This window comes from Leucopleurus acutus (genome assembly GCF_964270905.1).
Source record: "Leucopleurus acutus genome assembly, chromosome: 3".
In the NCBI taxonomy this organism is placed as follows: domain Eukaryota; kingdom Metazoa; phylum Chordata; class Mammalia; order Artiodactyla; family Delphinidae; genus Leucopleurus; species Leucopleurus acutus.
This window is the reverse complement of record NC_139145.1, coordinates 110,539,777-110,551,104: the sequence shown is the minus strand read 5'-3', so window position 1 is coordinate 110,551,104 and position 11,328 is coordinate 110,539,777. Positions and strand designations below refer to the sequence as shown.

The window sequence follows — 11,328 nt, the reverse complement described above, 5'->3', positions numbered from 1 at the left end:
GCCCAGCATATAACAGGTGATCAATAAACACTGCTGAATAAATGAAGAATGGCTGAAAGTCTACCCAATACTCTAAGTTCTTATGATACATGATTACAGTTTTTCATGCTTGTTTCTCTTTATTTATAAATTCTGCTTCATACACATGCATCTTAGATCTCCATTTCTGCGTGCCCTCAACCCTTGTTTGTTGAATTAATGTTAGTAGATGCTCTTTAGTCGTAGTTTATGTACAACCCCATTCACAATTCTCATCTGCTTTTAGCATATTCAAATAAGATAAAACTCACTAAATGCCATATTAATATAAATAGAGAAATATACATATCCCTAATACTTAGTTTAAGGAAAGAGCAACACATATAAGTAACTACAGGTATAACTACGTAAATAACCATCAGCATTTCAACATTTGGTTATTCTGTTTGGTTAAGAGCCTACTTGAAGTTGTCAAATATTACATTTCCTTTCAACTACAAAGAGCCTGAAAAAGACTGTTGGGCAACAACCTGGAAAAGATTATTTAAAAGGTGAATATGGGTCCTGGTCGAAGATGGCAGCGGCAGCTGGAGCCCAGGTTTCTGGGCTGCTAGGTCGTTCCCGGCTGTCGAGCCAGCCTATGTCGAGTGGTGCCCACAGTGGCGCCCACAGCGAGGAGGGCTCAGATCGCCTGTGGAAGGCCCTCACCTTCTTCGTGGCGCTCCCCGGGTTGGGAGTGAACATGCTGAATGTCTTCCTGAAGTCGCACCACGGAGAGGAGGAGAGACCCGAGTTCGTCGCCTACCCCTATATCCGCATCAGGTCCAAGCCCTTTCCCTGGGGAGATGGTAACCATACACTTTCCATAACCCTCATGTGAATCCGCTTCCAATTGGCTATGAAGACGAACAAAGAGAACCTGGACCACTACCCAGTGAAGACCACAGCACTGGTTTGAACCATTACGCTGCACACATGGACCAGAAAATTGTACGGGACCTTAAGCTCGCCTCCTTGTATCCAGTGATGACCATTATACTGATCTTCCATCCCTTTGCTTATAGCAGGAGATGGCTTAAATAAATAACTTAGTCACAAGCTGAAAAAGAAAAAGAAAAAAGGTAAATATGTTTCAATTTCATGAATGGCTGGAGATTCCCTATACTCAGCAGTAATATATGACTCACATTTGTCCATGGCACAAACTTGTAGAGTAAATACAGATCACAAAACTGACCATCTCACAAGGCTCCTGTGATACAAACTTTTCCCAAGGTCCTCTCTCTCCTGCTGCAGTGTGTGAGGGCCTTCATAAGGAACTTGGTGTTTCTAGTTCAGAAAAACTGCACATCCCATATTCTATTTTAAAAGATTTGACAATGTATGAGCAGTGTATATATTTATATTGAAAAGGTCTCTTTGGTCATTATGGATGATTCACTGGAGATGTTCCTCATAAGCATGGTTTAATAGTAAAATATAAATTCAAAATTGTAATCTGCAGTGATTTGCCCTACGCCTTGGACTGAGATGGCTTCATGAAAGTTAGGTTTTTTTTTTTAAAGGCAAACCTTGAAAACAACATCTGGTGTTGAGTTCAGAAATTAGAACCAGATATGCTTCCTTATCCATATTTCGGTTCACATGAGTAGGCTGCCAGAATGGTGAAAGGGAAAAGGTTTGCTAATTTAATTTTCATCTTGTTTTTAAAGAAATAATAGAAATATTTTTATGCTCAAAGTCGTATGAGTCTTTTTAAGTATACAGACCATCCCTGAATATACATAAAGAAATATTAGAATTAATATAAATTTTAGGTAATAGTTAGCATTGTAACAATTCACATTCAAAGGATTCGCCAAGGGTTTCCTCTAAGTAACAAGATCTAGACAGTATAAAGGCCTCATAGATTGCTTTTAAAACCAGTTTTCCAAATAATTTATGGTATATGTGTTCCCCAAGAAAACTGAGACAGCTAATAACTATTTGATTCAATTATATTTCGAGCATTAGTATACATCCCATTCAGAATGCCAACATGAAAGAGCAACTAGAATTTTTGTTTTCTAAAACTTCAACAATAACTAAAGGTATGCACAGAAGTGTTGGGGATGGTGATTAATAGAATTCTAATTTGGTGTTTATAATTTACCAAGCACTACAGAGCCTATTTTATTTTGCATTTATAATAAGCTTAAAGTAAACCAAGCATATATTGTTATTTCCATTTAACAGATGTTAAAATTGAAATCTTCAAACATAATGTGTTTCATAGTTACTTTCGTAGATCCAGTAAGTACTAGAACCTAGATCATCTGTATCTTAGAGCTTTTTCTATTATTTCATAATAGCTTTCTGCATGATGATAATCCAACAAACTGTATCCCTAATTGGCTGGTATTTGAAACCTAGGTTTTAACTGCACTCAATTCTAGAAAAATCAATCTGAGCGAAACATCAGCATTAAAAAACAGACATACTAACATTGCACTTGGAATATCTGTGTGGTAAGGAATCCATTAGATCCGGAACTCATTACTTTGACAGGATATCTCTATTAATGAATTGTTCTAATTGACTTTGTAGGTATGATTTTTATCTTCTACTTTTTTTCAATTGTTTTACATGTAAGTTTCTCCATAATCTTTCCATTTCAAGCAATTCTACATCATGAAAATATGTCCTTTGTTCATCCAAGTGTAGAAAGGGTATAACATTGTCTAATGCATTTGCTACATCAATAAGATTTACTTTCCTTTTTTGGTGGGGTGGGGGTGAAAAGGCATCTTTTAAATTCTGCTCTACATCTTACAAATGAGAAAATTGAAATGGAATGTTTCCCTTTTTTAAAATAGGGTTTTTCTTGGTGGCATAGCCTTTGGCTATTCTGTTGAGGTCAAAGTCTTATTCCAGCACTAGATTATCGGGTTTCCCAAAATGAGCATGAACCCTGGAACATTTTGCCTTTTTCTTACTCCCTCCCCAAATAATGGATAGTCAATCCGTCTCTTTATATGTGATTAATAGCAACAACAACAACAAAAATAGATGTCTTTCATTATAAAATTTAGTGTTTCCAGGTGTGGAAAAACAGTAAGAAGGGATGAGAAAATTACAAAATAATAATGATAATGCATACTTTTTTTGTACTTTACAGTTAATACAATTTGGCTGACTCCTCAAAATCTATGATGTAGACAGTGAAATTTTTATTCTCTCCCTGCTGAAGAGATAAGTAGGGGCTCAGAGAAGATAAATAAGGTGTGCAAGTTGATATGCTCAGTAAATGGCAGGGGTGGATTAAGAATCCAAGCAGCTCTGCTCTGCTACTGATTTGCAGTGTTTATGCTACCAAGTTCTCTAATTCTGAAGCTACATTCACTTTGAATAGCCAGATGAGACAAGTGCAGACCGGTCTGAAATTCAGGAGCTCTGAATTCCTGTCTCCACCCCATTTGGCCTGATTTATTATTCTCAAGTAGCATGACATCACAGTTAAGTGCATGGGCTCCAGAGGCACCCAGACCTGGCCTTACATCCCCATTCCTCCACTTAGCATCTCAAGGAAGCTTCACAAGTTAGTTTCTCCAAGATTTAATTTCCTCATCTGTAAAACAAAAATTGTTACGAAACTTAAATATAACAAATGTAAAAGTCTTGGCCACAATAAGTATTGGATAAATCATTGCTACTAGCACTTCACTTTATGCTGATTTCTCTTTTCCCATTAATACATATATTTCTTGGAGGAAAGAAAGTGAAAACCCATACAGGTTTCATCACACACAAAATGCTGACCACACACAGAGAGCCCTCCCCCAGGCACTTACATTCTACCTTGGACACCTTGGAAGTATTGCAAAGGTTCTTGAATCCAGATGTACAAGAATAATTTCTTTGAACTGAATAAGTAGTATGTCTTACAGAGCTATGTGACTCTATTTCTTTTATCTCTAGGGTTTTGATCTCATAATGAATAAACTGAAAATTTACCAAAAAGGTTTATTGAATTCCAGTATAGATTTTCTTGATCAACAGATGGTTAGAGTATTACCATAATTGTAGATGGGGTAGGAAAGCATTGCTTTGTGAAAATATCTGGCATTATTCAAAAGGGATGGGAATCAATGTTAGCTTTCAAATCTCAATCAGCATGAATTCATAAGTATTTCTAAAATCAGATGGTACAATTTGATACTGATTCCTAGAGGCGAGAGGATTCCTTTTAATTTATGGCTTGGATTTGTTTCCTTGAATGTATCCCAACGACTAAAAAAGATCATGTTTGATGAAATAATCATAGTTAACAATGAATGCCCTGTTTTTTCCTTGTCTCCTTTTAATTCTGTTACCATTCCAAAAATGTAGGATTGGAATACAGTAGTAATAAATGTAAAGGTGAGAAACTCGATTATAATTCCAAGGGACTCATTCAAAGACACCTCAAAATCTTTACACAAATATTAGATGTTGATAACTGCATTAATATACTTATGTACATAAATTCAGAGTATTTCTGTATCATTTACCATGTTCTCAGTCACAAGTAATAGGAAGCTCAAAATGGATTAAACGTTAAGGAAACTATTGTCTTTCATAGCTGGAAATTCAGAGGTAAGGTGAACTTTGGAGGAGGCATTATCCAGTGGTTCTGGTTGGGTTCTCCGACAGTTTTCTCAGCTCCGTCCCACTCCTCAGGATGGAGCAGAATAGTTTCAGAAGATATAAACACCACAACAGCAAATGACCACAGCCAAGAGAAGAAAAAAGTAGCTTTCAGAACTCTCTCATAAAAGAGAGAGAACTTCTTTCTGAATCCCCCAGCAAATTCCCCCTCAAATGTGTTTGGTCGAAATTGAGTTGCATGCTCATTTTTGTTCCAGTGTTTGAGGTGGTAGAGTGATGGAATTATGGCCACTCAAGGTCAACTTTCCCTGAGGTACTTGGCTGCGTAATAAAAGGGTAATGAATGAAACAAAACTGAGATTCTCTTGGGTAGGAATAAATGGAGAATATGTACCTCTACATAGGCAACGATCAGTGTCTTCTGCCTCTTTCAATATCTACCCATTCATTTTTCTGAGAGGTATTAACTGAGATAGTTAAGATCCTGAAACACAAATACTCCTTCTGATATACTCTTGGAAGAAAAGTACAAATATTTTAAGTATTAAATAAATTGGCTTGAGCTATGAAATTCTTATATTGCTGGCAAGCAACCATGTCACAAGTCATGGACAAGATTAAACTTTAAGTTTAATGGCTGAGATAAATCCAAGTATAAGAAAGGAGCACTCTGCAAATATGTTTCATGCTCATACAATGGTGCATATCACCTCTTAAAAATGTAAACCAGAAGATTTCATGCAAACTAGCATTAAAGAGGAAAAACACATTTTCTCGTAGAAAGCCCTCAGCTTTGGGATAGGCATTCAGGAGTGGGATGGTATTAAGATTCATATAATGCCAGATGCTACTATGATCCACAAATTAATTTTAACCAGTGATCTGTCCAGAACCCAGTAACAAAAATACTTCCCTGGAAATGAGATTTTACTTACAAAAAGAGTTGTATATGACTGTTAATGTTTACCACGATTTTTAAAAATGAAAAATGAAGATTTTCAGAGGTCTAATGAAGCCAAGAGGAAAATAAAGACTTTCTGGAAATGGTATTTTGGATAGTGTTGACTGCGTCAAAGTAGGAAATATTTTTTTTTATTTTAGAATTTCTTTTTATTCATGCCCTATAATTGTTCTTAAAGCACTTACAAATCTCTTCCCCAAAGAATTTTGGGCTTTTCTTTATATATATATATATATATTTTTTAATGTGACTTTATTTGGAAATAGGGTCTTTTAATTTATTTATTTTTGGCTGCATTGGGTCTTTGTTGCTGCACTCAGGCTTTCTCTAGTTGTGGCGAGCAGGGGCTACTCTTCCTTGCGGTGCACAGATTTCTCATTGCAGTGGCTTCTCTCGTTGCAGAGCATGGGCTCTAGGCGCGTGGGCTTCAGTAGATGTGGTGCTTGGGCTCAGTAGTTCTGGCTCACGGGCTGTAGAGCTCAGGCTCAGTAGTTGTGGCACACATGCTTAGTTGCTCCACAGCATGTGGGACCTTCCCAGACCAGGGCTTAAATCTGTGTCACCTGCATTGGCAGGCAGATTCTTAACCACTGCACCACCAGAGAAGCCCTGGGCTTTTCTTTAAAACTAATTTAACTTTGAAAAATTATTGTTTATATTAATTGATTAAGTATTTATAAAACGGGTACTATACCCAGAAAGAATTAAAATGCATAGTCCTGCCCTCAAGAATTTAAAATCTATTTGAGGACATCAATCCAAAAATATAAGAAACAATTAATAAACAAGAAATGATAGCATTTAATTAACCACTAAATTGTGAATCAAGGCATAGTCATATAGAAAAGACCAGATGAGGAAAATCATGTACTTCAGAGAAATTACAGAAGCCTTATTAACATCATACTAACATCTATTGAATACTCACCATGTATCAGATATGTTTAATAACATATCATTTAATCCCACTACAACCCTATACATTCCAATCATTAGCATCAATATTTTACAGACAAAGAAATTGAAGCTTAGAGAGATTAACTTGCCCAAGTTGAAAATTTAGTAAAAAGCAGAATTGGGAATTGAGCCCATAGAGTCAAATCCTACCATGTGGTTACTTAGTTACTAAGGTATTCTGCCTCCATGGAATATGACAAACTTGGTGAGCACTTTCAAGACTTAGGGGTCCTTCTAAATCAAGGAGGATAGAGAGAGGTATTTTAGGAAGGAGGACCAATACCAGTGAAGGCATAGTTGCCGGAGTGTCCATGGTATATATTAGGGCCCTTAAAAGAAACTGCGCAGACTGAGTCTAAAGTTTGAACCAAGTCAAAGAGAAGAAAAGATTGGACAAATTCAGTGGAGTTGGGTTACAGAGATTAACAGAGGCATTGATGAGTTTTACAAAACAATTTCTCAATATAAATTAACCGCTTGAAGGACTTCCCTGGTGGCGCAGTGATTAAGAATCCGCCTGCCAATGCAGGGGACACGGGTCCGAGCCCTGGTCCAGGAAGATCCCACATGCCGCAGAGCAACTAAGCCCATGCGCCACAACTACTGAGCCTGAGCGCCACATCTACTGAAGTCCACGTGCCTAGAGCCCGTGCTCCACAACAAGCGATGCCACTGCAATGAGAAGCCCGCACACCGCAACGAAGAGTAGCCCCCGCTCACGCAACTAGAGAAAGCCCATGCACAGCAACGAAGACCCAATGCAGCCAAAAATATAAATAAATAAATAAATTTATAAATAAAAAATAACTTTTGAACTCTTTCCTCCCCTCTCTTTCTCTTCCTCAGCTGCATCTTCAAATTCCAAAAGACTTGAAATGAATCACCAGAGACCACCCAACATCTTTCAGACATTTAGATTAAACTCAAAAGCATAGAAGTGTTCATAATAGCTAAAAGGTTAATACTTTTCAAATCCTGGGTCAGCCTACCCCAGGGAGAAAGCAAGAGACATCCTGGTGACCTGGAAAGCCCCCAGGCCCCCAGGTGACCTTCCAGGGAGCTCCTCCACATTCCACATATTTTTCAGTCTAGCCTTGCCTTGTCAGTTCGAAATGGAATGCAGGCTCACACCGTGTCAGAGCGGAGGGTCTCCTAAACTGAAATGGAAATAGCTCTAAAACTGGAATAGCTTATACCTGCGTGTTTATAAATACGTGGTTAATCTCTGGGATAAAAACTGGCCATTGTGATTGCCTCAGGGAAAGATAGCTGGATGGTTGGGGAACATTCAAGGAGAAGAGACTTGCTTTCCTTCTCTCTACCAACGCCTTGGACTTTTTCAATTTTGAAGGCTATACATGTTTATGCAATATGTCTATTGCAAGTGAATTAACTTTTTAGTGGCCTTTTTGCCTGTCTCACAATGCATTCAAAGCACCATTGCCAGCCAAATTCCCAAAAGCACAGTTCCCATCACATCCTGCTCCTATCCCAAACCTTCAGTTCATGCCCATTACTAATAATAACTAACTCACAAGGTTCACAAGAATTGATTTACTGACATCTTTTATGTTTCACACCACATTTTGAAGTAGGTTATGCCTCATATGACAAGTAGTAAAATGGCATGTAGTGAATTTAAAAGATTTGTTCAGGGTTACACAGCTAACCGGTAAATGCTGCTGAGACTTGAGCTTTTAATACATGCCACTTTCTGTGATATCATGCAGCCTCTCACAGCATAATCAGATCAAACCTCTTTAGCCTACCATTGATTTCTAACCTTCCTTAGAAGTTTTCTCATGCAAATCCCCAACACCTATCCTTTGCTCCAGGTAAACTAGTACTTAAACACTGGTTCCCCAAATAACCTCTCACTCTTCTATCACTGTATCTTTTCTCATGTTCTCTCTTTCCCCTTAGAATGTCTCCCCACTTCATTTGTCACTGAAAATCTTCCAGTTAACCACAAATGGTCCCCCTTAATGAACCTTTCCCAGATTCCCCCAGTTTTCAATTATTCTCTTCTCAATATTTTATTATATCTCCCACAAAACTACATGTTAGTCTTAAATTGTAGTTGAATTGGTGTTTGTCTTAACCTCACTACAAAACTGTAAACGTTGAGAACAAAGATCATTGCTATCCACGTTCGTTTTTCCAAATATCTAGGAAACTATTTTCACTTATTAGAGGCTCAGAAACATTTGTTGAATTCAGTTTGATAACTGATTTTTCTGGAACACCAGGGGTGCGTTGTAAGATGAACCAAACTTTGGAGAGAACCCAGAAACTGATTTTACAGTAGAGATCACGAACTGGTAGTTTGTGACACTCTGAAAGACATGTGTGTTGTTAGCACAGGGTTTGTTTCTTTGGGGGGTTAATTTTTAATTTGAATTATTTGCCAGCATTTAAAATCAGAAGATCTCATGTAAAAATCTGAATTTCTAGCTTTTCTTGAAAATGGGAAAATCTAGCAACACTGAGCCTGCCCTACCACATGACAAAATTGGCTAGAGTTGGTAAAACCTGCCCGTTTTCAGTAAGATGCAGGCTGTCTGGTGTGCCACAGCCCACCATTCATGGTTGTCTCACACCGAGGGGGCTATACTGATTTGTGATACCTGTTGGATGCTATACATTTACGTTTGCAATTCCTACCAGAAATGTTGATCCTTTTTCCTTCAGAAAAAAGTCCCTAAGGCTCATTACCTCTACCCAGAGCTCTACACCTATTTCAACAATGGCCTGGTGAAAGCAATTTTCTCAACCGTCTTTGAAAAAGTAGCTTACCCTCCTCATGTAGGAAAACCTCAAGGAGAAGTTAAGTCAGTTGTTGCATTCAGGTGTATTAATGGAAATACAGAGAAATTCTATACACAGAAAGAAAACTGTCGTTTGAACTACAGGATGTCACACTGAGACATTGCCAGGGAAGCTATTTACTAGTGTCCCACAATCGGGGGGAGCAGAATACAATGCAGGTGACGGAATCCCATAGCAAGAAGGGATCTAAAGAAAGGCAATCCAGTGCTTTAATTATTTTTATGATATTCCTACCAAATTGATTTTTTATATCTTCAGCTGTCTGATGAGGGCAAGCCCATTTAAATTTTCACAATTTGTACTTCATAAGCATTCTTTTTTGCATGTAAGGAAAAGATGATTTATTGTAACTTTCCCCCATTAGTCCTTCAGTTTCCCTCTGGGGTAACAATAATCACATGTGACAAACTTTTTTTATATTTAAAGACAATGATCATAGTTTCCTCAAAGTCTTCCATTCTTCAGATGAAACACATTTGGTTTCTGGTTAGTAAGACTGTCTTCACCCTCTGGTTATTTCTTCTCTGGTTCGTTATATTCCATCAAAATTCTTGGCGCCCCAAACTGGCCAGAACATTACAGGTATTTTCTGGTCCAACAGAGCATAGCAGAGAATACTGAATCACTTTGTTACAATAACTTTATTTATGCAGTCTTGAAGTTTAATTAGTTGTTTTGGCAGCTACAAATCTCTGTTGACTCACATGTGGTTGCAGTCGACTGGAACCGAGTTGCACCACCAGGTTCTGTTAAAGCTCATCGTCACCATCGTGTGCTTCCACAATTAGCCTTCTAGACTTCATATTTATCCCCATTAAATCTCATCATGTCTATGTTGGCCCATTATTCCAACCTCTCAAGGTTTTCTTGGATTTGATTCTAGAACTCTCTCTCCTTGATTTCTTTTTTTTTTAAACATCTTTATTGGAGTATAATTGCTTTACAGTGGTGTGTTAGTTTTTGCTCTACAACAAAATGAATCAGTTATATATATATACATATGTTTCCATATCTCTTCCCTCTTGCATCTCCCTCCCTCCCACCCTCCCTATCCCACCCCGCTAGGTGGTCACAAAGCACCGAGCTGATCTCCCTGAGCTATGCCGCTGCTTCACACTAGCTATCTACCTTACGTTTGGTAGTGTATATATGTCCATGCCTCTCTCTCGCTTTGTCACAGCTTGCCCTTCCCCCTCCCCATATCCTCAAGTCCATTCTCTAGTAGGTCTGTGTCTTTATTCCTGTCTTACCCCTAGGTTCTTCATGACATTTTTTTTTCTTAAATTCCATATATATGTGTTAGCATTCGGTATTTGTCTCTCTCTTTCTGACTTACTTCACTCTGTATGACAGACTCTAGGTCTATCCACCTCATTACAAATAGCTCAATTTCGCTTCTTTTTATGGCTGAGTAATATTCCATTGTATATATGTGCCACATCTTCTTTATCCATTCATCCGATGATGGACACTTAGGTTGTTTCCATCTACAGGCTATTGTAAATAGAGCTGCAATGAACATTTTGGTACATGACTCTTTTTGAATTTTGGTTTTCTCAGGGTATATGACCAGTAGGGGGATTGCTGGGTCATACGGTAGTTCTATTTGTAGTTTTTTAAGGAACCTCCATACTGTTCTCTGCAGTGGCTGTATCAATTTACATTCCCACCAACAGTGCAAGACCGTTCCCTTTTCTCCACACCCTCTCCAACATTTATTGTTTGCAGATTTTTTGATGATGGCCATTCTGACTTGTGTGAGATGATATCTCATTGTAGTTTTGATTTGCATTTCTCTTATGATTAGTGATGTTGAGCATTCTTTCATGTGTTTGTTGGCAGTCTGTATATCTTCTTTAGAGAAATGTCTATTTAGGTCTTCTGCCCATTTTTGGATTGGGTTGTTTGTTTTTTTGTTATTAAGCTGCATGAGCTGCTTATAAATTTTGGAGATTAATCCTTTGTCTGTTGCTTCA

General features: G+C 37.9%; 1 protein-coding gene across 1 annotated transcript; it reads left to right on the top strand.

Annotated features, from left to right (window-relative positions):
- Nucleotides 1-553: 553 nt before the first annotated feature.
- On the top strand, nucleotides 554-859 carry LOC309958766 (cytochrome c oxidase subunit 6A1, mitochondrial-like; the record flags this gene model as incomplete). Its single annotated transcript, XM_082834881.1, has 1 exon — nucleotides 554-859. The coding sequence occupies one exon, from the start codon at nucleotides 554-556 to the stop codon at nucleotides 857-859; it is 306 nt and encodes a 101-aa protein (XP_082691007.1).
- Nucleotides 860-11,328: the final 10,469 nt, after the last annotated feature.